The sequence below is a fragment of the Pezoporus occidentalis genome, unplaced genomic scaffold, assembly GCF_034315485.1.
Source record: "Pezoporus occidentalis ecotype Australia unplaced genomic scaffold, CSIRO_AGI_Poc_V1 ctg153, whole genome shotgun sequence".
NCBI classification, from domain to species: Eukaryota; Metazoa; Chordata; class Aves; order Psittaciformes; family Psittacidae; genus Pezoporus; species Pezoporus occidentalis.
Genome location: NW_026913350.1, coordinates 75,724 through 103,664, shown reverse-complemented (window position 1 = coordinate 103,664; position 27,941 = coordinate 75,724). Strand labels below are relative to the sequence as shown.

General features: G+C 52.3%; 1 protein-coding gene across 7 annotated transcripts in view; it reads left to right on the top strand.

The window, feature by feature from the left end:
- The first annotated feature begins 2,534 nt into the window (after positions 1-2,534).
- The window catches only part of SCMH1 (Scm polycomb group protein homolog 1), a 60,226-nt gene continuing 34,819 nt past the window's right edge, over positions 2,535-27,941 (top strand). For 6 of the 7 annotated variants that reach the window (XM_062611383.1, XM_062611384.1, XM_062611382.1 and 3 more), the window contains exons 1-7: positions 2,535-2,649; positions 12,637-12,743; positions 16,003-16,087; positions 18,031-18,099; positions 23,514-23,584; positions 24,215-24,449; positions 27,459-27,547. In XM_062611383.1, the coding sequence (XP_062467367.1) occupies positions 16,063-16,087; positions 18,031-18,099; positions 23,514-23,584; positions 24,215-24,449; positions 27,459-27,547 (489 nt within the window). In that variant the 5' untranslated portion in view covers positions 2,535-2,649; positions 12,637-12,743; positions 16,003-16,062. Of the gene's footprint in view, positions 2,650-12,636; positions 12,744-16,002; positions 16,088-18,030; positions 18,100-21,151; positions 21,288-23,513; positions 23,585-24,214; positions 24,450-27,458; positions 27,548-27,941 lie in introns of those variants that run through there. The other variant, XM_062611380.1, reaches the window with a different exon arrangement.

The following is a 27,941-nucleotide window of genomic DNA, read 5'->3' as shown; positions in this document are numbered from 1 at the left end:
CCACACAAAGGTGATTTTCCAGCCCACAAAGTCTTCAGAACATAAGTGAACCCTTTGGGGAAGACCTACCCCAGGTAAATTCAGCAGCTGGCCTCAGCATGTGAATGCTTTGGGAAAGGGAACGTATGGGAGGTCCTGCCAGATGATGTGCTGCTCGTCAGGGCCTTAAACTCTGTCAATAACCTTTCCTCCTTGCCTTCAGTAGACTGGAGGCCATTCATCCATTTCTGTGCCTTGGGAATCCTGCAGCCCTCAGCCCAACGCAGGAGATGGCGTTAACTTCCCCAAGGGAATGGGCTGGGGTGGTTTCAGACCCTGCTCAAAGGCTGGCCCATGGGCAGTGGTGGGAAGGTGCCTCCTCTACCAGAGCCCTCGCTCACATCAACCTCAGCATCAGCAATGGTTCCTAGCCAGGACCAGGAGGTGCCACAGATCTGGCAGAGGAAAGCAAACAGATGAATGATGGCTTCACCTTCCCTCCATCACATGTGACAACATATTTGGCAGAGCTTTCTCAGGCACAACCTTCCCAACCTCAACCGCAGGATGCACCAGGCATGGTCCTGCTGATCTGCTGCTGCAGTTTTGACCAAAACCACACAAGTTTCCATGTAACACACACACACACCCCAAATCATTCAGGGAGAGACTCAGACATTGGCCGTTCACTGCATTCACTTTGGAAAGTGTTCAGGTGCTTTCTCCCTTCAGAAGGCTTGTCACGTATGGCTGGGACTCACTCCAAAGTGATGCCCCCATTGCCCCAGTGAAAGCTTTGGGTCGTGAGGAGTCACTGTTGCCCAACAGGAGTCCTTTATATCCACTGACCACTCACCTGAGCAGCTCAGAAGATAAGAACTGGAGCTCCAGGACCCAATAGTTTTGCCTTTCTTTCTCCAGGCAATCCAGCAAGCAGAGAGAGGACATGATCTCGTGCTCTGTTTCCAGCTGTGCCGTGACCTGGTTGCTATTTAAGATGAATGGCTTTCTTTAGTCATGATAGCTTACAATGGAAGCAGGACCTTCAGCACACCAAACCAGGCAGGCAGAATATATGTGGGGAGCAAATGGGAAATAGCAGCTGGAAACCTGGCTCTGGAAATGCCGGGCCCAGACTGACAAGGATGGGAGGTGGCTACACTGGATGGAGGGAGCAGGGCTTGGGGTGAACAGTGGGCTCTGCTATGGACAGAGCTGGTGCATGGGGCTCAATGGGATATCAGGGGGTCGTGGGGGCAAAGGTGGCCCTTGCTACTGCCACATAGTCATAGAACCAAAGACCCATTTAGGTTGGAAAAGACCTTTAAGACCATCAAGTCCAACCCTTAACCCAGCACTGCCATGGCCACCCCTTAATCACATCCCCAAGTGCCATATCTCCATGTCTTTGAAATCCCTCCAGGGATGGGGACTCACCACAGCCCTGGGCAGCCCATTCCAGTGCTTCACAACCCTTCTGGTGAATAGGGTGCTCCTATTATCCAATCTAAACATCCCCCAGCACAGCTTGAGGCCATTTGCCCAGGTTGGACACAGGGGCTTTGAGCAACCTGCTCTAGTGGAAGGTGTCCCTGCCCATGGTGGGGTGTGGGGGGAATCTGATGAGCATTAAGGTCCCTTCAACCCAAACCAGTCTGGGATGCTGTGATTTCCTCTTATACTATCATTGGTTGCTTGGGAGGTCCCTCACTAAGGGATGCGAGGGGGAGTTTTGGAGTGCCATGTGTAGACTCTGGATGCTCTGCAGGACAGAGGGGTCCATCTCTGGTCAGGAGAGGTCACCAAGGTCCACGGTGACCTGCTCACAGTGCTGGCTTGCACAGGGGTCTCTCCGGATGCTGCCATGAAGGTAGTGAAGTGCAACAGTGGTATGGGGTATCCTTCAGCTGGGCGTCAAAGGGGTCTTACCCAGGGGGATGCTGGGGGCACCGAGGTTCAGCTGTGGCATCTCTAGCTGGAAAGAGGGTATCTGGAGGTTGCCTGTCCCCAGGGCATCTCCAGTGGGGCCCATCCATGCACGGGACTGTCCCCAGTGGGGATCCAGACAGGGGTGGATGTCGCTCTGTGGTACTCAGAGGGTCTCTGGTGGCTGCTGGGGGTCACAGTGGGGGTCTGCCCTGTGCCCAGAAGGTCACAAGTGGGCACTGGGGGATCCATCCTCAGGCTGGGGATCATGGCGGGGGGGGGTGTTGGCGTCTGCCCATACCCAGTGTGTCCCGCGTGGGCACAGGCGGGTCCTCCCCAGCCGTGTGGAACACGGTGAGGGGCTGAGGGGCTGCCCGTGCCCGGAGTGTGGGGCAAGCACCGGGGTCCATCCCTGCGTGAGGACCAGACCCGAATGGCGGGGGGTCGTGAGGACCGAGCCGAGCCGAGCCGGGCAGAGCCGAGCAGAGCCGAGCAGAGCCGGGTAGTACCGAGCACAGCCGAGCCGGCCCGGGCCGAGTAGAGCCGGGTCGAGTAGATCCGAGCCGGGCCGAGTAGATCCGAGCCGAACCGAGCCGAGCCGAGCCGAGCGCAGCCCATCTCGGCTGGCACCCGAGCGAGGCGGCGGGGCCGTCCCGAGCGGCAGGGGGCGGCGCGGTGCCGCTCCCGCCTTCCCTGCGCGTCGGAAACATGGCGGCGGCGAGGGACTGAGCAGCGGCCGCGCAGGTGAGGGGGAGCGGGGGGCGCGGTGCGGCCCGGCCCGGTGAGGCGCTGCCGGAGGCCGGGCGGGGGGGTCGGACGCTCGTGCTCTGCGCTGGTCAGCGCGACAGGCCCCGGCCCGGCATGGATCCCTCCTGTCAGCGCGGCCCGGCCGCCGCCTTACCCGCGGGGCCCGGCTGCGGCCTGTCACCGCCGGCACCTGTTGGTGCCCCTCAGGGACCCCCCTCCGGAGCCTCCCCGGTCTCGCACGGCCGCCCGCGGCCGCCTCTCTCCGGCCGGGCTGTAGCGCCCGGTGAGGCACCTCCGAGGGGCTTTGTTGTTCTTCCAGGTGTCCCCGGGCAGGGCTCTGTCAGCGCGGGGGGGGGGGGGACGCCCGGGGCCGAGCTCCTGTGGCGGCAGCACCGGGCCGCGGTTACCCCGTTCCCCCGAGGGCCTGCGGGTGGTTTGTGCGGAGCGCAGCCTGCCCTGCTCCCCCCTGCGCTGGGCGTTATCTGCCGGACGCTCCTTGCGTGGAAAGGGAAGCGAGACCGAGGTGCTGGAGGATTTCTCGGAGGTGCCCCCTCTCCCCGCCTGCGGGTAGTGCCCGGGGGAGGCTTTTGGCCCTCCAGGACATCAGTGGAAGCCTCCTGTAACCCCGGTGCGCTGGGGAAGTGGGCAGCGATGCTCTGAGCGGGACCCGCCGCGAGGACCCCGACACTGAAAGGCGTCCAGGGTGATCCCAGGGATGGGATGGAGAAATCCCGTAACCACCATCCGCAGGGAACCGTCTGTGCTTCCTTCTCAGCCCCATCGAGTTGAACGCTGGAGATGAGCTGGGAGTAAGACAAGATCTGAGCGTTTTTGCACAGTGAGGTGTTTAAAAACACGGCGTCAGGCTGGCTCCTGCTGCACGTTTGGCTCTTTGAAGCTCCTGTGTGACACCGTGGCACCAGTTTGGAGCCTTGACAATTAGAGAATGAGAACAGGCGGCCTAAGTTTGGGATGCGCCGAGCAGCTTGGCTCTTTTTGGCCTCACATGCTTTCCAAACTCAGAAGCTGGATCCTAACCTAATCGTTTCCATGGGTAAAGGCAGGATGTGGAGACCCAGCTCCGGGGTACCCAGCTTTGATTTTTGGCTCTCTTTCTGTTTACTGTTGTTGTTGATAGCAAGCACTGTGCACTGAGTGGCTGAGAACAGCCATGTGGTAGCTCCTCCTCGGCAGCCAGTAATAGTGGGGAAAACACTCTCCCACCTCTGTTCAATTGCCTGAGCGAGTTGTACAGAGCTGCTGCGGCTGCCTCTCCTCTTCCTCCCCTTCCTTCTCCCCTCTCTCCTCTCTTCCTTCCTCTTTCTCTCAGCCTTCCTCTTCTTTTACCGTCACACTTCAGTTGGCCGGGCTGTGGTGTCCCCATGCACTTGCTGGAAATCTTTGGACTATGGGATGCTGGTTTCATACCTCCCTTGTGCTTCACAGCGAGCTCAGTGCGAAACCTGTTCTCAAGACAAGCTGCTGGGAGGTGCAGGTTGGGGAGTTCAGGACATGCCCAGCAGATGGTATGAAAATGCAGAAATAGGGGAATCCTTTATGATGGTGTGAGGAAATACAGATGTTCCTGTGCTATTTAAAGTATTTGTTGTATGAAAGGTTAAAGTGTGCTTTGAGATACACTGACCCTCATCTTCCTTTTTTGGTGTTTACATCTTAGGAAATGCTAAAGCTGCATCTTTATGGTCTGCTTTTTAGTCCAATAGTTGGTATTAAATCAGGTGGTGAGTTAATGAAAAGAAAGCAAATGTAGGGTTTGGAAAAGGAGCATGAGTGTCATCCCCCTGCACATTATGAGCTGTGCCCCCTGGCTTTCCTGTGTCTCAGATTTTAATGTTTGAGTCACTTCTCTGGAAACTTGGTGACTTTTGCAGCATAGTTTGGTGTCTTTAAATGAAAGATGCTGTTGGGGTATAAAGTGGTGATGTTCTTCATCAAACAGCTGTGTTTCAGACTGGATGTGAGTAGTATGGGGGTTGTGTCCTCGCTGTGTATCTAATTTAAAGGCATCTCTGGCACTTTGTTTCATAGCCTTGGACATTGTCTGGTGAGGAGCCCCAGAGCCAGCCCAGGATAAGGTCAGGTCCACATCTGAACCCTTCCTGAGTAAAGCTGCTTCTTTTAAGGCCCTTCCTGCTGGCAATTTCACATCCTGTATGTGAGGTTGCACACATGATGCGCACTGACACTTGGGCCTCCTTGCCAAGAGAGAGAGTTTATGGGGTTTAATTGAAACCTTTGTCTTGAGCTTCAGGCTTGTTCCTTCCTCTCTGATCTCCAGGGCGCATGGAGGACACTGCTCCTGACATCTCTGTAGTTCATTTGAAGTCTTTTTCTTCCTCTTCCTAAGCAGAACAAGCTCTGTTTCTCTGCTCTTTTCACATGGGTTTGATCTCTGCCCCTCTCTGGGCTCTCCTTAAGGCACTGTGGTCAGGCTGAGCTTGGCAGGACCGTGTTAATGGGGTAATCGTATAAGTGGGCCCAAAGGACCCTGTTTTGGGTACATGTAAGCACTGTTATGTGAAAGAATGATCAGATGTTTGCATGTTAAACTGTGCATTTGTGGCAAAGGACTTGGCGTGCTCAGTGAGCTCCAATGTGTACAACCTGGAGTAGCGTGCTAGCAGCGTGGGCTCAGAGCTGGTGTAAGTTAAAGCTTGGCATGTTTGAGTCTCTTAAAGCCATAATGTTTGTATCTCACCCCCTGCCTTTGTTCCGTTTCTTTTCCTTGGCTGTAACTGAATGCAGTTTGTGATGAGAGAAACAGATCTCTAGTAGCTCCCTCGACCATTTGTGTTTGCAAAGTTTCCTAACAGGGTGGCCCGCAGGAGTAAAGCAAGAGGCACTAAGGGCAGAGTAGCAGCTCTGGCTGCCAGCTGCTCTTGCAGGGTGGTTAATTTCCTGTAATACTACTATTTTGTATAGCTCAGTAACATGCCCAGGTAAAAATCATCCCCACAATTAAACTCTGTGTAACAGAACGGTAACTCTGACCCCCTCTTCCAGCCCAGCATTACACCCTGGTGTAGCATGTGCCCTCCAAGCTGCAGGACATGAGCAACACTGAAGAGAAGCTGCGTGTAGATCTCAGAACGGCTTCCAGCATCTGAAGGGTGCTGAAGAGGAACTCTTCAGCAGGGACTGTAGTGGTAGGAGAAGGGCTGATGGGTTCAAACTGAAACAGGGGAAGTTCAGGTTAGATATAAGGAAGTTCTTCCCTGTGAGGGTGCTGAGGCGCTGGCACAGGGTGCCCAGAGAAGCTGTGGCTGCCCCATCCCTGGCAGTGTTCAAGGCCAGGTTGGACACAGGCGCTTTGGGTGACACGGTCTAGTGTGAGGCATCCCTGCCCATGGCAGCGGGTTGGAACTGGATGAGCTTTCAGGTCCTTTCCAACCCAAACCAGTCTGGGATTCCACGATTTGCAGGATGTCAAGGTCTAGTCATATTTTTAATACATTTGTAAACAACTTTCTTACCAAGCTGAACAGTGGAGACTTACACAAAGCTTGCTCAGTGTTTAAAGTGATAATGAGAGTCTGAAAGGAGTGGGAAGCACATGGGATCTGCTGTGTGTATCACCAGGTCTCACTGGGCTTGGAGCAAACAGGACTTGTCCATAACGGTGTCCAACCAGTATGTGGTGGGGGGCACCTGAGCACTGGGGGTCACCAGCACCTCTTGTTGTGAAGCTTTGCTCCTTGCTGCCTGTCCTGCACAGCCAGCTCTGTTAGCTCAGCTGTGAGCTCTCACCAAGCCGAAGGAGAGGTCAGGACCAGGGACATGGCTGCAGCCTGGCTGGTGCTGGAAGCTTTAATTCCCAGAGATTTCCATCTGCATTAAATGCCCTTTAAACCCCAGAATAATGCTCAGCTCTGCTGCAGAGGTTTCTGACAGCCGTCCCCCCAGCAGATGTGGATGCTGTGATGTACAGTGGTGCAATCAGCAAGGTTTGCTGAGACACCTACCAAACGTTTCTGCTGCTGGAGCAGGGGTTTCAGCAGAGTTGGTGCCTGTGCATGGCCTCGTGGCTTTATGCATACTCATCCTGAGTGAAAATCAAGAATTTGCCTGTGAACTGAAGGAAGAGATTCAGTTTTTTGGCTGCTTCTGCTGTTTGTGTGGCAGCTTGGTCCCACAGGCCAGGTGGATGGGGGGGTGTCATAAGCTGCTGTCTACCAGCACACCTCTTGCTGAGATCTATGTAAGTCCCTCTTGCAGCTCCACTGGTCACTGGAGATAAGGAAATGAGCAGAAATGTTGTTATGGCCATTAACCAGTACGATATAGAAGTGACTTGAGAGTTCAGCGCTGTTTGTTTCCCCCTCTCATCCCTCTCCATTCCTTGCTCACAGGTTTTTTGGTACGTGTTGTAAATCAGATGGTATCAGCAGCTCAGATCCTGCCTCCTTTGGAGGTGCCTCCTCCCAGCTGACATGCTCTGAGTAACTCTTAGGTTTTCCAGGCTGACACAGTGTGAACACGCCAGAAGCCTCCCTGTGGCTCAGGTTTGTTTTTAACAGCGGAAACCGTAGTAGATGCCAGTGGAAATTTGTGAAGTTCCTTCTTTGCCCGTGGAGAAACATGAGATTCCTCCCTCTCCCAGGGAGGAATGTCCAGTGCTGTGCTGGACACTGCTTCAGGTCCCTTCTCCTGGATGTGGTGGGGTGGCAACACATTTGGTTCACAAGCTGCTGGAGCTGCGCCTGCTGGCAGTGTGCTAGGGGTAGGTGCACCCTTCGGAGCTCCTCTGGAGTACTGCTGATGTTTGGCTCCAGGGAAAAGTCCTGCTGGGAAGAGCAGTTGCTTTCCAGCAAGGAATTTGTGTCTGGGATGGGGGAGGAGCTGGAGGAAGCTCGTGCTGTTTGTCTCAGTTCAGCACTGACAGAGCACTGCGCAGAGGGAAAAGCGCAGCCTGAGTGAGCTGCGGCCTCTTTGGATGCCGTTTGCCATCACCCTCCTGCTGCCTGCCTGGAAGAGGCAGCACTGCCAGTGCTCAGAATCGGCTTTTAGCCATCCTGACCTCCCCTTTCTGTGTTGGCTGCACTTTATCCCCTGCTCCTGGGCCTCTCTTTCCCTCCCCTGTTCCTCCCATCACGCTGAGTGTTTGAAGTGGTGGGACATGCTTCCAGCTGTGCCTCCAACGAACGGGGGGGGGGAGTGATTTGTGTTCCCTCCCTGCTCCCTCTGGGAGAGCTTCCTGGGGCTGCCTGCCAGAGGCTGCTGCCCTCCCAGTGTCCCCAGCCGCAGGGAGGCCTTAAGAGCCCAGCCAGGCTGCACACACATTGTGGGGGGACAGGGACGAGCTCCAGGCTTGGCTGTGGCTCCTGGAACACTATCCACACCATGCTGCTTTATGTCCCTGAAACCAGCTGGGCTGCAGAGGTGCCTGTGTTAGGGTGAGGTTGGCTCCCCGGCTTGGGTTGAATGTGCTGTAAGGGCTCTGCAGTGTGTCAGGGCATCATCTGGTGTCCTCTCCGTGCTGCCACTGCAGGAGCACCTCCCCTCCCTGCACCCCTCTGTTGCTGCAGCATGGCCATTCCTGCCCAAGTGGCACATGGAAGGGGGGAGGAATCCCTGCTCTCTGCAGGCAGGGTGTTACTTGAGGCAAAGTAAGCAGGCAGAAGGGCTTGGTGTGGACCAAGGAGGAAGTTGCACCAATTGCACTTGCTAAAAATAAGCTCTCCACACGCTGCCTCTTTGCTCTGGGGCTTTTTTTGGTCTTGTTCCAGCAAATTTAGACAAAAACGCTCCAGCCCATCAAATCCTGCAGTGGTTGTGTGCTGTGTGATCAGGTATGTGCTGATGGAGGAAGTCTTGGTTGTTTCAGTGTCTCTAGAAGTGACCTTGAAGGTTTACCTGCCCGCAGTGTTTCCTAGAGCTTTGCCTAAGCTGTTCTTAAAGATTTCTAATGCTGATGATTCACTTTCCTGAGCAGACTCCTGCAGTGCCTGACTCTTTGGATGATTAAGGAGCTTTGCTTGATTTCAGGCTGGGATTGCTGTACTTTAACCCCATCATTTTGACATTTCACCTTCTCTCTGGCAGGCTACCAAAGAACCAAGCTGTGAATGTAAGAGCAATCATTTGTATAGAGGCTGATCTTCCTTCCCACCTTTCCCTTCTGTGTGCAGTGTCTGCTGGCTCTCCTGTATTTAATAACACATCTGTGGTGGCCAGGAAGCCCATGTCCCAGCTGCTTGGGTTGTACTGGCCATAACTGTCCTTGCTGTGTGCTGATGTCAGGGAGAACGTGGTGCTCGAGGTGAGGTGTGTTTTGTTAACACTGAACATCACAATTCCCCCGTTGTCTCATGTAGCACCTCTCAAATGTCTTGCAGAGGTTTTGCATACTTATACATTTGATCAAATCAACAAGATGACCTAAAAAGTTCCATGACTTCAAAACGTCACCTAGAGCTGCTGCTGCTGACGACGATGCCGAGTAGTGTCACCATGGCTTAGTAGGAAGGAGCAGAATGTTGTTCTTTGTTGGGGTGGGTTTTGTCTCTTTAGCCTGTGATTGAGCATTCTATGAAGTGTGCATCTGCAGCTGATGTCCTGTCCCTCTCCAGGCCACGAGCATTCTCATAATATATTCATGTCAGTCATTGCTGGAATTGTCAGGATGCATTTCAGGGCGAGATCTGCAGTTCTGCTCTATAGGCTGTGATGGTTTTCCTCACAAAGGGTTTAAAAAGGGACAAGGCACTCTCAGGTTTTTCCTGGGATGAGTTACTCGTGGCAGAGCCTGGATTCCTGCCCATAGAGCAGGAATGATACTGCAGCTGTCTGCATTGCGTGAAGAGCTCTGTAACAGTTACCCTGCTTCTTACTGTGTTTTCTAGCTACTAGTATGTTCCAAGTGTTAACTCCAGGGCTCATGTTTCCCTGCTTTGTGGTGTTTTACCAGAAGCGTGTGACTGTTCCTGCAGCCCTTAAAAGAAGGCTCCTTAAGGGGAGACCTCAGAGCAGCTCCAGTGCCTAAAGGGGCTGCAGGAAACCTGGAGAGGGGCTTTGGACAAGGGCCTGTAGGGACAGGCCAAGGAGAATGGCTTTAACCTGTCAGAGGGGAGACCGAGATGAGCTCTTAGGCAGAAGCTCTTCCCTGTGAGGGTGCTGAGGCGCTGGCACAGGGTGCCCAGAGAAGCTGTGGCTGCCCCATCCCTGGCAGTGTTCAAGGCCAGGCTGGACACAGGGGCTTGGAGCAAGCTGCTCTAGTGGGAGGTGTCCCTGCCCATGGCAGGGGTTGGTGCTGGATGAGCTTTGAGGTCCCTTCCAGCACAAACCGCTCTGTGATTCTATAATAAAAGCATGATTTTAGACCAGCAAAAGTTCTGGTGTCTGCAGGCCAGGCAGGAATCTGAGGAGCTAAGACTGGTGTGGAAACCAAAGGAGGCAGAAGTGTTCCAAATTCCGTGCTGACAGCCCTCGTTTCTCAAGTAAGCTGAAAGTGCCCCACCATAGAAATGAAAAATGGCAATAAAGAGCTGTTCAGTGAGCAGGACGAGGTGGTTTCTCTACCTCTGCTCTCATGGCTCTGTGCCTGTTTCCTCATTGGGTCAGGATGTAACTGGCTGCTCTCATGTAACCCAGTGCCCATAAGGGCTTCCAGAATGGAGCTGTCACAGGACCCAGCACAGCCTGAGCCCCATGCTGGGAAGCTGGGATGAGAGTACTGGCATCACCCCTGTTGGGCAGGGACTTAAGAGTGCTGCCCTCCCATTTCCCAAGGGAATTTTATAGGGAAGAACTCTTTATTATTGGAAAAATTGGTAATATTTGATGGGAAGATCCCTGTGAAGGAGAAGTTGAAGCAGAGGTTCTGTGGAAGGGGTTTTAGGAGCTGGACTGCTCATGGTGCTTGAGACCCACGTTCTTGTGGGGAAACAAATCAACGGCCTTTTTTGCATTATGAGAAACCATCAGGATTCTCTTGTTGCTGTCCCATGGGATTCCCAGGCAGCATCATTCTCACAGTCCTCTGGCAATATGCACAGTTTCCTTCTTCTTTTCACCCTCCTAATCTGTGGGGCTTGTATCCAACCCCATAAAACCATTTTCCAGCCTCGCTGTTGGGAGTTTTCTTCCTCTCCTTTCTGAAGACGTCTTGCCTGCTGGCAACTACATTGTCCAGAGAGGTTTGAAGCTTGGCACGCTGTCAACAAAACTTCAGTTGCCCTTTCAGTCAATCACAGTAGTGCTGTGAAGTGCCTTGGCCTCCAGCCCATGGGTCACCAGAAGCTTCCTCATATAATAGGAAGTCCAAACAACCCCAGGAAACCATTCTGATTTGAGTGGGGCCTTTAGTGGAAGAAAGAAGTGCTTAGAAGAGACATTAAGAACCTCAGCTTTAACTCTTTTCATAATTATGCACTCCAGAGGAGCAGAGGCTTTGTGGATAAAGAGATTACATGCGTCTGATGAGGTCTGGGGAGATGTGACAGCAGCTTCTACCCACACTTTCTCCCTCCTTGTTTTACTGCTGCTGCAGTCACAACATTGGCTGGAAGGATATTGCAGAGCAAGGCTGCCTCATAGCTGCGAAGGTCCCTTGCAGCCTGGCACAGGTAAATTGGATCATTCTTCCCTTAGGGCTGATAAGGATGAGCTTTTGGAAGAGCAGTGTGGGGAGAACTTAATTAGATTAAGTTGCATGTCCTGGATGTGTGTGCTGAGGGATGTGGCTGTTGGAGAGACCAGCCATAGGAGGTAGGGACACCCTGGGATGCTCTTCCCATCCCTGCCTGGCTCTGGGCTGCCTTTATCCTTTGAACAAGAAAAAGGAAAATACATCTGAGGTGTAAATCTCAGTGTAAACCAGAGCAGGGGTAACAAAACTGGGTCTCATGCTGGTGTCCTGCCTCTGGCTGTGACCCGATGCTGGCAGCCAGGCAGGAGTGGAGGAGCTCAGCTTTTTCTGGCCGAAGCAGGGCTGGAGAAACCTGGTCTGGTGGAAGGTGTCCCTGCCTATGGCAGGGGGTTGGAACTGGATGATCTTAGGTCCTTTTCAACCCAGATCAGTCTGTGATTTAACCTGCCAGAGAGGAGACCGAGATGAGCTCTTAGGCAGAAGCTCTTCCCTGTGAGGGTGCTGAGGCGCTGGCACAGGGTGCCCAGAGAAGCTGTGGCTGCCCCATCCCTGGCAGTGTTCAAGGCCAGGTTGGACACAGGGGCTTGGAGCAAGCTGCTCTAGTGGGAGGTGTCCCTGCCCGTGGCAGGGGTTGGAGCTGGATGAGTTTTAAGGTCCCTTCCAACCCAAACCAGGCTGGAATTCCCTGAAAATGCAGGAGCTGATGGGGTCTCCCCACTCTCACTCAGCTGTTCCTCGGGCTGGCAGTGCCAGTGGCTCTGTGCTCCGATGCGATTACAAATGCGGGTTTACTTTTGAATGTGTACTTTTTTAGTGTCACTTACTTACTTGTCTTGATAACAGCCTCTATGAGAATGTTATCAACACCATGTTGCATGTCTGTGAGCTTCCCATACACACATTTCCTTCTCCCTGCTATATACTTCCAGTGTTTCAGTGCTACAGTTTGCCCTGCTGCACTGGGGAAGGGGGAATTTGACATCCCCGATTCACTCCCTTCATGCTCTTCATTATTTATATGCGTCTCCTGTGGTCTCTCTTCTTTTTATTCTTAATCAGCTCTAGTCTTTTAAATCCTTCTTTGTGTGATAGTTTCATTCTACAAAGGCTGAACTAGTTTGTAGCAGCTCGGTTGATGTGATCTTGTTCATCTCCAAGGTGTTTAACAGCACCGTGTACCCACCGCAAGCTGCACTTAAATTGTGTCAAGTCCTGCGCTGCTTCGCTATGGGAAGGGGGAATGTTTGTTGCAGCTGCCTTTCAATTTAAATTTGGATGTTTAAAATGAATTAAATATGAACATGAATAATGCAAGCGGTAACCCAGCCTTTCTGCAATGAAATGCAGACTTCTGCATTTTGTCTCTCTGCTTCCAGGTTTTGATATGCCGCAGTGTTTGGACTGACTTTGGTGGCTTGTAGGAGTGATGGGGAACTAGAGCCCATGACAGTTCAGAGGAGCCTCTGGCACTTTTGAGATCTCGGTGAGTGGAAGTTGTTTAAAACTCTGGGAAAGGCACTTTACCTGCTGCGAAAGGCAGCATGTCACTTGGCCTTTATAGATTGGAAGGGATTGAAATCAACTTGCACGTTGAGCTGTTCTTTGAGGGTGTAACCCTGAAATCAACACCACGTAAAACTGTGGTCCGTGCTTCCAGGGTTGTCTTGCTGTCTGTGAGCATGAGAAATACACCGCTGGAAGAAGAGGGGAGTTTTAACTGGGATACACAGCTCTGTACAAGTGTCAGGTTTGGAGGTGGAGTATTGCATGTGCTGGGCTGGGTAAACCTCCAGTGCTTCATTTGATGCAAAAGTGCCTCTGTGTCATTGACCCAGCTGACAGGGTCTCAGCAGGGGTGTGTGTCTGGGGTCACTGTCCATGCAGACAGCTCGCTTTTCCCCCTCAGATACCACACAGTAGCTTCTGCTATTCATGACTCTAAGATCTTTTTCTAGTCTCCAGTCCCTGAGCAGTGCACAGGCCACGTCCATCCATCCTGCAGTGCCTGTTCTGCTGATTGCTTTCATCCCTCTAGACTGAAGTCTTCTTCACTGGGGTGTTGCAGGCTTGCCAAAGCCTACAGGGCAGCTCCACTTGACTTCCAGTCAGGTGTCAGTGAGATGAAATCGTAGGGTATTTTGGGTTGGAAGAAGAATGGCTCTAAGCTGAAAGAGGAGAGATTGAGATGAGCTCTCAGGCACATGTTCTCCCCTGTGAGGGTGCTGAGGCACTGGCATGGGGTGCCCAGAGAAGCTGTGGCTGCCCCATCCCTGACAGTGTTCAAGGCCTGGTTGGACACAGGGGCTTGGAGCAAGCTGCAGTGGAAGGTGTCCCTGCCTGTGGCAGGGGTTGGAGCTGGATGAGTTTTAAGGTCCCTTCCAACCCAAACCAGGCTGGGATTTTATGAATTTCTGGAGTTGTGTGGTCCAGCCCCATGTGCAGAGCTGGGAGGAAGTCAGACCCAGCTTCAATGTTGGACCAGGCTGCTCGGGATGGTCCCCAGGGATACTTGGAGTATATCCAAGGATGCAGATTTTCCAGCTTTGCTGGGCAGCTATTGAATGAAATCACAGCCAGTGGGAATTGCCAAGCCCCGTGTCAGTAAAGCCTAGTTTATACCAGTTGCAGGAGGGCACACAGGCTGTGTCTCTGTGGGTAAAGAGCCTTGTGCAGCAACTGGTCCCTGTCCCTGGGAGGCTGATGGCTCCTGTCTGCAGGGCTAGTGGGACAAAAACACTCAGTGTGGAGTCTGGCTCCAGCTCTTCCCTGGGCATTACATATCCCTGAGGCACAATAATCACTTACCATGGGGTTTTTCATGTTTGAGTCAACGATTTTGCAGGCTAAAACCCTGTGCTGCCATCCTGTGTTGTGAGAACATCTTTGGCAGCTGATGGTGTGCGGTGCTGGAGCACTGCAAAGGGTGGCAGGAGCCAGGCTGGGACCATCTCCTTTGGACGGGTTCTTGGGAGCATATTTTGGAGAGTGCAGTCCCCAGGCTGGCACCCTCCACAGAGCTGGAGTCCCCATGCAGCACAAGTCACCTCCTTTGGGGAAGAGTCACCTTCTGTTGTTGTTTTTTAATAGGAGCACCATCTAAATGTCTCATTCTCCTCCACCGCATGCTGGGAGCCCACTGGCTGAGGGACCAGCACCCATCTGTGCACTTTACACATAGCTGGAGTTACTCCTGTTGCTGTCTGTGTGAGGATAGGGGATGCAGAAGTTTCACCTCCCAAGCCACAGCTTGAGCATCTCACACACGGCCAAACACCTCAGCAGGGAAGGCTGCACATCCCTGCGGCAGGGCTCCGAAGTGCTGAGGCTGAAGGAGCTTTTCAGAAGCATCTGAGTAGCACAGGAACACCCATCCCAGGCCAGACTCATGAGATTTATGATCCGTGTTTAGGTACTTCAGCCAGACTCATGTCTGAGCAGAGCAGAGAGCAGAGGTGAGGAGCCAGAGATGGTGAATGCATGTCTGGTGCCTTTACATAAACCCCTTTCACCCTGGGGGGACTCTCCCTACCATGACTGCTGGCTTTTAATAAAAATGCCTGGAGAAAATGATGAAGAGAAGCATTAAAAGTTGTAAATAAGCTTTCACATGTAGATTACCTTCTGCTACTGAAAGCAAAAGAAACTTAACTCCTTTCACAAGTGTGCACAAACACGCTATTTATGAGAGCAGCAATGAGAGACTCCTGTGTGCCTTTTGATTTGGATTAAAAAACAACTAGGTTGGCTTTTTTTTCCTTTAGCATTTAATATTCTTTTAGTATTTTCCATGTCAGGGTGTTGCTCAATGTTGCAAGCACTGCACTTCAAGGCTGTAGTTTGTAGCTGGGTTTCCAAATCAAAGCCTCTCGCCAAGTTGGATCTGTGAATAACCCTTGAAGCAGAAACTTGTGTCCCCAGCCAGCTTTCTTGCACATCCTGCAGCCTGACTGCCCCACTGTGAGTAACATGGAGTGAGAGTCACACAATTCATCTTTCATTAGTTAAGGCAGTGTCAAACATGCTCTTACCACTTTCCAAAGGGCTTGTTTGTGGCTCAACCATCCGTTTTGGTACCGGGCTTCGTGGATGTGTCCAGCTCTCACCTCCCCACAGCTCTGATTTTCAGTACCATTCTTCTAAGCAGAGGAAGAAAGCAACTGTTCAACTGCCTGTTCTCGCTGGGGACAGTCCAGCCAGTTTTCCTCCAACCAGGAGACGAGGAAATGCAGCACCACTTGGCCACTGATTGCAGTCCTAACAGCAAAAATGTTTCCTGGCTCTTTGTCCAATTTCTCATCCTTATTACCCAGAACTGCTGTGAGCAATTTGAATTGCAAGTGGTGAGCTGGGCTTTGCAGTGCTGCTTTGCCAGAGTTAATGTTGTGTTTCCATGTGGTTTCTTCCATACATTTCAGCTCTGCCTCCCTTTATTAGTGCTGGGGAAGAGCCCCCCTGTGCCACGAACCCACCCGGGACCTGCAGCAGTTAACACAGACACTGGCATGTGCTCCTCTCCCTGGGTTCTGCTGCTTCCACTGCTGTACATTTGAAGTTGTCCACATAATGGAGAAAGACTTGTAGATTGAGGGGGGTTGGAATGAATTGTCTGTGTTCAGTAGGAGATGTTCTGCTCAACCCAGGGTGAAAGAGCATCTATTTTCTCCCCGCTGTGTGATTAATGTTGCACATGACTGTGTGCTCCAGAATGGGGAATGGTCTCATGTGTGTTTCTTTTCTCCTAGACATCTTCAGTTATCCAAAAGGCAGCCAGTCCCAGGGTAAGGACAGCAGCAGGTGATAGAATGCGGAAACCAGGCCCTCAAAAAGGTGAGCACTGATGCTTGGCACAGCCACAAGCCCAGGAGAGAGCTGGTCCTGAGCAAAGGACCCAGCGCAGCATGAGGACAGCAATGGGGTGGGAGCACAGGGGACGTGTGGGCACAAGTTTGAGCCGCTTGTTTCCCCGGCAGTGTGCAGAGAACCCTTCACCCAAGCAGGTGGAGGAGGAGTCCCTTGATGGGTGCACCCCTGCAGTTCATGGGCCACAGTGCTGGGCAGTGAGGGTGTTCTGGGGTATGAGCACACACCACCTGCCTGTGCTCCCAGCGTGAGGCAGACAGCTCCTGTGCTGGCACAAGCCTTCCCCTTCTAATGAGGCGTGAAAGCAAAGCCCAGCCTACCTCGTGGGGATGGCATCTGGTACTTTCCCTCTGGCCACCCGAGTCTCTTCCCTGTTCCACGCAGCAGCAGCCGCACGTGCACTCCCCATGCTCCCCCCAGCTCAAGTGGGAAGCTGTGGGGCTGCTGCAGCTGAGCTCTCGGGCTCCTTGTGCTTAAGAGGGCTATTGATTTCCTTCAGCCTTGTGCCACGCGTGTGCGTTGGACCGGGGTGATCTCATCACATGTGCCTGGGAGGATGGGGGAAGGGAGCAGCTTAGAGGATGGAGCATCCTCCGCAGTGCTTTGTTCACATCTGCTGCACACTCACCAGGTTTATTGCACGAGATTTCTATGCTCCGTTTCTCTCCTCCCTTTCTTGTGTTTTAAACATCTTTGCTTCTCTGGTGGCTCCTCTCACTGCTTGTCCTTTAATGAAGTGCAAATAAATGAAGGCGAGCAGGGGATGGGGGAAGCGTGCTGTGAGGCAGCTGCAGGGCTGGGAATCAAAGAGCCACGTTGATTGTCAGCACTGTGGCCTCGGGCCTGGCTGCACACAGCTTCTTCCCTTCCTCAGGAGCAGGATGCCTCAGCCCAGTGCTGTAGGACCTGTGCTAGGCCATAGGTTACAGCAGCAACACTTGGGTTTGTGTCCTACTTACCTGCTGTTTTAATAATGCATTGAACTTTCGCTTGTTCATTTGCCTGCAGAAATTCTTGCTTCTCTTGCCCTTTCCGCTGCTTTTCCTGCCTGCTTAATGAGGAGTTTTGCATGTTAAAGGTGAAGAATAAAACAGAACTTCTCTAGCAGAGTATGGCAAGAGGTTACTTGGAGTGCACAGATGCTGTTAGAGTTATCCAGCAACACCGGGAGGAGCCTTACCCATCCACGGGGGCTTTTTTGCTTCTGGCTTAAATACTTGTGTCCTTTAGTCTTGCTTTCTTGAGGAGATGGCAGAATACTGTCCCTCAAGGGAATTGTTCTTCCACCCTTTTTATTCATTTCAGGGAATCCCAGACTGGGATTGGGTTGGAAGGGACCCTGAAGCTCATCCAGCTCCACCCCCTGCCACTGGCAGGGACCCCTTCCACTAGAGCAGCTTGCTCCAAGCTCCTGTGTCCAACCTGGCCTTGAACACTGCCAGGGATGGGGCAGCCACAGCTTCTCTGGGCACCCTGTGCCAGCGCCTCAGCACCCTCACAGGGAAGAGCTTCTGCCTAAGATCTAACCCAAACTTCCCATGTCTTGGTGTAGTGAGACCCACATGAGCCAGTTTGGTTTTGAGCTTTGCCACTTCTTCATGTAGTTAAAATAATGGAGCTTCACCTGTTTGCTGTTTCTTAGGTTACTGCTTGCCACTGTGGGAGGACACTGGTTGGTGAGCTCTAGGCAGAGACTAGGATGCAAATGCAGATACCTCAAGTCAGGCTTTCTCCCTGCTTCAAGCACACCCCGTAGGTTTAGACAAACGATCTATGTTTCCTGGCTCATGACAAGGCCAGGGAGGTCAGTCCTCTCCTCTGAAGTGCCTGCAGAGCCCGTGCCGTGGGCAGATAATGTTCAAGAGCATTGGCTGCTTTCACTGACACAAACACTTTGTCTCTTGTCTCAGCCATAGACTGGAAAGATGGTAAAAAGCACAAGTACGGCCGCCCATCAGAGTCCCCCTCCCAGTACCAAGGTAAGAGAGCTCCCTGCTCCCCTCCTCCCCTTTTCCCCTTCTCCTCATCTTCTCTCCTTCTCCCCCCTCCTTCCCCCCTCCTTCTTTTTCTCCCTCTCCCCCTCTCCCATTGTGTTTATTTTCTCCTGAAAGCGTTTTGAGTTGTTGGGACGTGGGAAACTGCAAACGCCGATTTAGATTACAGATAAAAACTGCTTTTGGAGAGCCCTCATGTGAGTCCTCATGTGGTTAATTCTGACCACAATCAGAACTGGCCAAGAAGACACTGGGGTGAGCCCAGAGCTGAGCTAGCTCATTTGAAACCAGCCAGGATCCAGCAGATCTGTTTCTTCCTCAGCTACAAGTGCTGAGGGGTGACTCTGCCCTTGTTTTTCCATGCACTTGGGGCATAAGGAACTTCTGAACTCTGCATACACTCCTCTTCCGTGTTCACAGCAGTGGCTAGCCCAGGCCTCAGTTTTGTAGGAGAGACATGGTATGGCCCATGGAAGGATCCCTGGAGCAGCTGCCAGTGTTGACACGAAAGCTGGAGAGGGGCTTTGGACAAGGGCCTGTAGGGACAGGCCAAGGGCAATGGCTTTAACCTGCCAGAGGGGAGACTGAGATGAGCTCTTAGGCAGAAGCTCTTCCCTGTGAGGGTGCTGAGGTGCTGGCACAGGGTGCCCAGAGAAGCTGTGGCTGCCCCATCCCTGGCAGTGCTCGAGGCCAGGTTGGACATGGGCTTGGAGCAAGCTGCTCTAGTGGGAGGTGTCCCATGTCATTGGAGATGAGGCATCCCCAGCACAGGCAGGGAGGGTTGTGGCCCTGTGCTCAGCTCCTGCCATTCGTCAGGGGGGATGCAGGTGACTTCCCGCTTTAGGAAGTTCACGTAAGGCTTGTGTAATTAATAGTTTTTAGGGCCTGTATTTTACTTACAGAGCATAAGAAGGTGATGTCTTTATGTCCTTACATTCTGCCTGTCTCCTTAAGGGAAGCGATGTCCATACTTCCCACCAAGTAGAGAGCAACAGGAAACTAAACAATTGCCTGAGCTAAGCCATTTTAGCAGGAAATATGTGTTTGCCTTTGGGAATTCTCTTCTGTGTGTCATAGAGCCCTTAGGAGAGCTGCAGTAGCTGCTGTGCTTCGGGGGGTGGCACTCCGGGGTGTGGTTCTCTGGCACATTGTGGGCCACCATCAGCCCTTGCCATTCGCTCTTGGAGCATCTCATCTGTTCTTGTCTGCCCTCAACTTGAAGTTCTGTGGATCACAGTTTGGAATGACCTTCTCCAAGGGCAAGAAGTGTGTTAGAACCTCCAATAAAGTCCTCGCTCCTCTGTCACCGCTTGCTGAGCTCCATATGACATTATGGGCACTGCCACAGCTCCCATGGCCTGTGTACAGTCAGTGTTTGAGGTGTTGGGGCTCTGCTGCTGCTTTCCCTCTGCACTGTGTGTGGGTGGCAGAGACTGGCTGCTGTTCAGGGGCAGCGCTGACCTGAAATGGAGCTTTCTGGGAGCTTCAGCTTCCCCAGCAGCACTCATCCACACCAGCCACCACAGCACGCTGCATCCCAGGGCTCACTGGCCTGGGGAGGAACCTCTGCAGACAGGCTGATGGGCACGTGTCTGCTCAACAAGCACATGTGGAGCAGCGAGAGATCTGCTCCCTGCAAGAAGCTGAGCAGCTCTTCACTGCCCAAGGCTGGGGTAGATGTGAGGGGTGAACCTGCTCCAGCTCTCTGGCACAGAGCACCCTGTGATCCAGGCTGAAAGGATTCCTGCTTAGAGGTAAAGCTGCACTGGGACACCTCTGAGAAGCAGGAAAGCAGACGCTGTCCTGGTGGTTGAAACCTGTTTGGTTTGGCTCACGCATCCTCGCCTTTCTTCTGAGCAAGACAGTGAGTAAGTGGGGTCGTGGTGTTGGTTGTAGCTGTTACGGATGGAGAATGTGCAGCTGGATTGATGGCTGAGCAAATGGAACCATGACAGGCAGGACCTGCAGGAGCTCTGCCGTGGTGCTGGGAGAGCTGATCCCTGGGGAGGCTGTGCCCAGGCATTGGGATCTGCCAGCAGACACCATCCTTTGCTCATTTTCATAGCGAGCTGGCTCAGACTGTGCTGCTTTCATGTGCTGCTTGATGCTCATTAGCAGATACACATATGGGCTGCAGACTTTAATGGGATGCCTTGATCTGGGGAGGGCACGTTCTCCTTCACAGATGTGACCTGCAACGCACATGTATTGTTTCAGTTGGATTGATGACCCCTGGGGAGCTGAAATGCTAATGGGGCCCAAAGCAGGCTTCAGTTAGAGACAAACAGAAACTCTGTCTTCATTTAAATTCTGGGCAAAAGATGAACATAGATTCTCAACACGATGAGAAGCTAAACACAAAGGTGCAGACTTGCAGTTCGCAGCTATGACCCCTCGGATGTGTGAAGTGTTTGGTTTGGAGTATTTTGGAAGGTTAAGCCATCAGAGCCCAGATTTCACATTCTGCCTGCACGTGCTGTCTCCCTTTGACACAAGCGTGTGGTAAGGAGCTTTCCAAATGCAAGCAGGAGTCATGGACCATTGTCCCCAGTAGGCATTTTCACAGCTGAGTTCCAGGAGTCATGCAGCTTTACAGTCCTTGGCCCTTGTTCAGCTCACAGATGCAGTTACAAACCCATGGTGTTTCTCTTTAAGTATCCTCCTCTTGTTTCTTCCTTCAAGCAGGTCTGAGGTGTGGTACAGGGAGGAACTTGGTCCCTTCAGTGGGTGATCCCTCCAGTTTGGGGGAGTACGGTCTGCTCTGCACAGTGGGGAGGAAGTAGGGAAGAGAATCCCAGAATCCCAGTCTGGTTTGTATTGGAAGGGACCTTAAAGCTCACCCAGCTCCAATCCCTGCCACAGGCAGGGACACCTTCCACTAGAGCAGCTTGCTCCAAGCCCCTGTGTCCAACTTGGCCTTGAACACTGCCAGGGATGGGGCAGCCACAGCTTCTCTGGGCACCCTGTGCCAGTGCCTCAGCACCCTCAGAGGGGAGAACTTGTGCCTAAGAGCTCATCTCAATCTTGCCTCTATCAGTTTAAATCCATTAAGAAGTGGCTGGTGGTGAACAGAGAAAGAAAGGCTGAACTGCTGTATTGACTCTGCCTTTTCTCAGTGTTTAGAGAAGTCTTTCTGCTGCCCCTTGCAAAATAAGTCCCCAGAACCAAGATTCGTAAGTACCTGCAGTTCTGGTGGGATGTGTGTGTTTTCATGTGGTACTTGGGTCCCAACGGAATTCATCTCAAATAAGTTCTATGTACAAGCACTATTTTTAGAGGCCAGCAGCTGCCTCAGAGTTTGCTGCTCCTGTTGGGGCTGTGCAGCTCAGTCCCAGCTCAGCACGGTGCTGTGGGGAGCAGAGCAGCATTGTCTGCTGTGGAGCCACTGAGAGGAGGATTAAAACCAGGACCATGTTTAATAGCGAGGATTGAAAGCAGCTGAGCAGGGGGGAGGTTTCCTCTTTAAACTAAAATAGTTGAGTGCAGCTGATCCCTTCCAAAGAGCCCTGCTCAGGCCCTGGGGCAGACACACGGTACTGTCACTACCAGCATTCTCTGTGCTCCACAGACAGGGGCTTCTGAAGAACCCCCCAGTCTGAGATGACCAGGTCAGCAAGTAGAGTTACGAGGAGGGATGCAAGAGGCATTGCCGTGCCTGGGCTTGCTTTGCCTGGTGTTTAGTACACATAATTCATACATTTCATTGATATGACCAAGTGTAAAATCCTTGAACCATGGAATGGTTGGAAAGGACCTTAACACCATCCAGTTCCAACCTTCCACTAGAGCAGCTTGCTCCAAGCCCCTGTGTCCAGCCTGGCCTTGAACACTGCCAGGGATGGGGCAGCCACAGCTTCTCTGGGCACCCTGTGCCAGTGCCTCAGCACCCTCACAGGGAAGAGCTTCTGCCTTTATCTAACCTGAACTTCCCTGTTTCAGTCTGAACCCATCACCCCTTGTGCCATCGCTACAGTCCCTGATGAAGAGTCCCTCTCCAGCACCCTTGTAGCCCCCTTCAGACACTGGAAGCTGCTCTGAGGTCTCCACACAGCTTCTCTCGTCCAGGCTGAACAGCCCCAATGTTCTCAGCCTGGCTCCGTACAGGAGGTGCTCCAGCCCCTGATCATCCTCGTGGCCCCCTCTGGGCTGGCTCCAACAGCTCCACGTCCTTCTTATGTTGAGGACACCACCTTCAGGCAGTGTGGCAATAGAAACTGTGTATTTTCTGTTCATTTCCACTGTATTTAACAGTGTGTGCTCATCATCTGCATGGGAGGAGGCAAGAAAGTAGCATTGCTTTGATGTATTTGGAGCAGGGAGATTATCCAGCCCTGACAGCTTCTCTGTGCACGTGAAGCAGAACTGAAGCAACGTGTGCTGACCTTGATGCCTGAATTCTTAGAGGTGTGGTGTGCACTGCAGTAGCTAAAATGGCTCAATGTAGCTTTTGTTTTGAGAATAGGCTGATTCACAACTTGATGTGAGCAGGGGAAGCAGGAGCTGACTCTTTAATTGTGCTGCCACACATTCAATGCTCTTGAAATGACTTGCAAGCGGCGGTCTCCCGGGAGCTGTTGGGATGAATACCAGCTCGTGTCATGCTGGAAGGAGCCTTTCCCAGCTGCTCAGTTGAAATGGCAAAAGTCACAATTTGCTCAGATCACAGGAGCTTTTAATTCCTCATTTAATCCCAGGTTCCCCTGGATGACATATTGCTTTTACCCTTCCTGCTGTACATGGGAAGGGTGAGGGCAAGGATCAACGCGCTTCCTGCAGCAGCACTCAGTGGAAAGGGCTTTGGTGTTGGGTATGAGCTGCTGTGTTCAGGGAATCCCCATTTGGAGGATCCCTGCTTCCATCCTACCTACAGGCTCCGTGTCTGCCTCAGGAAGTGATTGCTGGGGTCAGGCTGATGCTTCTCTGAGCTGTGGGGCCACGGTGTGTGGCTGGACCAGGGAAACCGCAGCATCAGCATATGCAGTTTCCTATTGACTTGGGCTGCTTTTAGCCCACGGGGACTGTTCTTAATCCCCAGACTGAGCCATCTCTTTAACAAATGACTTCCAAGGGGCAGTTGTCTGGAAGATTCCACAGCTCCCCATCTGTGCTGGGTATTTTATATGAAGTTGTAGGTTGTTACCCTCGCTCTTTGCAGACCCCTCTCAGCAGCATGGAGGCAGTAGGATGCCGCAGGCAGCACGGTGCTTTGTTCTGCCTGTCAGGTGCAGTTGTAAATCCTCTGTGGTCACAAACATCAGAGGATCTTGATGAGAGCATGTTGCCTGTGAGCACCTCCTCTGTGAGAGCTGGAGAACTGCCTGTATCTGGAGTCCAGCCATCTCACTCTGAGGTTTTTGCTTGTCGGTTCCTATTTGAGTCCTTTCATTTTCTCTTCTCAGGTCACTTCACCTGGGAGAAATACCTGAAAGAAACATGTGCCATCCCAGCTCCCGCCCATTGCTTCAAGCAGGTAAGAGGGTGCAAACAAGAAAGGTCAAAGGGGATGGTGCATTAGTGACCCAGGAGTTCCCTGCCTGGGATAGGCCCCTTTTTTGGCAAGGAAGATGCTTAAGGATATCAGAGAACAGGAAACCAAGCGTGCTGAAGCAAAGGTAACAAAGATAGGTTTGGGTGCTGCAAATGGTGGAGTAGCACAGATTTTACTCTGAGATATGCATGGATGGGAACATGAGAAAACTTCTACTCTGCCATAGGCCCTTAGAGAAATGGTTCTGGTGAATGGGTTAGCAGCCCCTGGGCATTGAGCACAGACGTGGGTACAGGGGATGCAGGAGGGAATGGTCACAGCGCATGGTACACCTGGGTCTGGGTGTACCAGGATACTCCTCAGCAGCACAGAGGAGTTGTATCTGTTGGGTTGGCTGGGTGATTCCCCTGAGGGCTGTGAGGAAAGGGTAGGTCTGGTTACAGGTCTGCCAGGGCTCACCAAGCTTTCTTTGCTGCTCTGTGGTGTCTGCTCCCATGCTGTGCTTGGAGGATGCTGTCAGTCTCTGGTAGAACCAGTGTTGGTGCTCTCAGGGTATCAGCCTGAATAGTGGAAATCCTGGCTCTGCGTGAGTCCCTGTTTTTCTCTTTGCAGTCATACACTCCACCTGCAAATGAATTCAAGATCAGTATGAAACTAGAAGCCCAGGACCCCCGGAACACCACGTCCACGTGCATCGCCACAGTGGTGGGTCTGACGGGCGCACGCCTGCGTCTGCGCCTCGATGGCAGTGATAACAAGAATGACTTCTGGAGGCTGGTGGACTCTGCTGAAATCCAGCCCATAGGAAACTGTGAGAAGAATGGAGGGATGCTGCAGCCTCCACTGGGTGAGCTGGAGTTCAGCTGTCCACTAAGCACCCACATGATCTGTGCGGAAAACCTTGGGGGTTTTATATCTCTGTGCCTGGGACAGAGACCCTTGGACTGCCCCTGCCTACCACTGTGATACGGAGCAGCCCTGTTAGTTTGGGCTGTTAAACATGTATCCCACACCAGGTCTGTATTTCCACATGGACTTTGTGGCATGGGTAAGGAGGTGCTTTAGAGTGTAGATGAAAGAGCTCTTTGCACCTAGGTGAACTGCCTGCACTCTTTGCTGCTCAAGCTCAGGATAAGCACATGCTGACTGTGCTCTTATGCATTCTGAAGTTATCCCTGTGTACCCCAAGGAAAAACATTTCCATGCATTTGTGGGAAAGAATGCCAGAGCCACTCTGATTCCTAGGGGACGCACAAGCAATGGAGGGCACCCCAAAGCCCTGGTGACCCAGGGGTGTGGGTGGTAGTGTTGGAAGGCAGAGCAACCATGGTGGCCTGTCCTAGGTAACTGCCTGTATAAGGATGGAATGAATCCAGGTTCTCCTTTCCTGGGAGACCTGCCACAGTCACCCAGGCAGTGCTGGCACATGGCTTGGTCTCTGGTCACTGCCCATTGCTCTGGGCTTCTGATCCTGCTTCCGAGTGCTGTCATTTCCAAGGTGTGCTTGGCATGAGCTGGGTGTCATCCATCCGTGCGTTCCCCTGTGCTCCCCCTGGAGCTGAGCAGGGAGCTGGTGTCTGGTTGGCTTTGCTGGTGATCTGTGAAACTTGAGGTAGAGAATAACCAAGAGAACAGTCAGGGCTGAGGCACTGCTGATCCTGACACTGATTTCAAAAGCATGTCAGTTTTCATTCATGCTGTCTAAGGGTATTTGTGCCCAAGTACCTTTGGATCAATAGGAGTTCAGCTGGGGACCGCGTGATGAGGAAATAGAAGGTCTGACAAGGTTCCCAGTGATTTAAGTCCTGTCTCGTGAAGAGACACTTGTAATATTTCATCTCTTGACTTAGTTTCACTTTGCTGCAGCTTGATCACTAACGTGGACAAACAAATGCTTCTTCCAGCCTGGTCTTTGGGTGAATGCATCTTCTTTTTGACACTGGCCAAATGAGGAGCTCGTTTATTGGTTCTTTCCTGATGAAGCACCAAACTCAACCTGCTTTTGCATTCTGCTGCCCATTATTTGTGAAGCATCTTCGTAAATCTCCCTCAGCACATCCCCAGATAAGATCAAGCCGATCTGTAGTGATGCAGGAAACCTTCAGTGGGACAGCTGGAATGAGTGCTGTTTTTAATCATGTTTTTCCATGGAGCACCATTAGTGAGCGTTGTGGAAGTAGGGCCTGAACTGCAGTGGGACCCTTAGGATTGACCTTTCTGAAGAAGGAAGGAACATAAGCAGATGCATGTTCTGGCACATCCCACCACACGAAGCTGTGTGTAAGCAGGTCTAATGATACCTTTCGCCTTCATATTGGCTACAGGCAAAACCTGCTGCAGCTCAACATTGAAGCTGTCGGTTTTAGAATCAGAATAGTTAGGGTTGGAAAGGACCTTAGGATCATCCAGTTCCAACCCCCCTGCCATGGGCAGGGACACCTCACACTGAGCCATGCCACACACAGCTTCGTCCAACCTGGCCTTGGACACTGCCAGGGATGGAGCATTCACAACCTCCCTGGGCAACCCATTCCAGTGCCTCAGCACCCTTACAGTAAAGAATTTTGATGTTATTTTCATGCATGCTGCTGTGCATTTGCAGACATCTCTTTGAAACCTCGGTCCCAGGGAGCAGCCCATGAGCTGCCCATCTCCTGTGGGTACCGGTCCTGCCTGGCAGCCATGGTTCCTCCTGTGCCTTGCCCGGCTTTTGCCAGCAGGTGGCAATAAGGGTAATGGAGCTGCTGAGCAAAACTCATTTCTGACTGTGCCAGAGGAGAGGGTTCATGCTCTGGAAGAAGTCTTTGTGCCCAGCTGTGACCTGCGTAACCTTGGGCCAGGCTAGAATCACAGAATCCCAGGTTGGGAGGAGCCTCAGGGACCATCTGCTCCAATGTTTATGGGAAAAACATGACGTAGACTAGATGTCCCAGCACCATGTCCAGTCAGGTGTTAACAGTGGCCAATGTTGGGGAATCCATCACTTCCCAGGGGAGGTTATCCAGTGGCTGATTGTTCTTATGGGGAAAAATCTCCCTCTTGTGTCCAGTCAGAATCCCCCCAGGATGTTGTGTTGTGGCATCTCAACCCTGGCAGAGCTTTGCCATGTCAGTCACCATGGGATGCTCTCCCTTTAGGTCCAGGCCCAGGGTTATCTTCAAACTACCACAGATACAGACAGTGCAATGCCCTGTTCAGCTGAGCAGCAGAAATTGCTTCTGCAGGAAGATGCATATTGAGCAAAGGTGTTTTGTGATACCTGGTTGTGCAGTTGCACTCAGGGTCATAGCCCAAAGCATGTGAATTTGCTTTCTTCTTCCCATAAGCCCCTTTCTGCTATTTCTGTACTTTTCTTCATAGACAGCATTGAGCCAAAAGCTGCCATTCTTTCCTGTAATGGTTAAACCTGCTTCCCAGCCACGCCACAGCCTCTTCATTTAGTCAGGTTAGCTTGCCTGCAGCTCACTCTAAAAGGTGCAGGGGACCACCCAGGAGCTGAGATTCCCTATGGAGGAAGAAATTCCATACTCTGAGTGTGCACTTGCTGATTCATGTCTCCCTGTAGCAGGATCATTGAGGCTGCCAGCACTAGTGCTGCGCAAAGCTCTCTGCCTGCATGGGTAATGTGCAGGCTTGTGTTCCCAGCAGAATATTGCAAACAGCCATCCCCAGGGGGTTCTTTTCAACAGCATCATGTTTTGTGTGCAGAGCATCTGGAAAAGGTCACCTCTCACCCTCCAACATGAGGAGGGTGATGCGTGATCACAGCGTGTGCCTGCTGCAGAGGTCCCAGCCCAGCAGGCGTGTGCTGCTGGATCCAGCCTCAAAGTCTCCATCTCTGCTTCCTCCCCTGCAGGCTTTCGGCTGAATGCCTCCTCTTGGCCCATGTTCCTTCTGAAGACTCTGAATGGAGCAGAGATGGCTCCTGTCCGGATTTTCCACAAGGTATTTCACTGTTTGTGAAGACACCCTTTTGGCATGGCCCTTTTACTGCAGAGCACCAAAGTCACAGCTGGTTTCTCACCACAGGAGGTGAACAGTGCCCAGCTTTGCCCTGGTGCTGCTTCTCTAGGGCAGACCTATACCCTCTATGGCTGCATCACAGCAGTGTCAGGATGCAGACAGGGGTCTGCTAAGAAAGCATCTTGGCCTTCAACACTCAGGCTTGAGAGATGGGCTTGTTTTTCACTTGGGCTGCAGGTGCTGTCCAAGTCAGGAATGCAGTATCTGAAAGTCAGCACCTCTCTGAAACCTTTTAATGTACCAGAGCTTGGGAGGTGGGCAAAGACTGCTGTGAGGCCACACTGCAAGTATGGGTCTGTAGTTTGTAATCTCACAT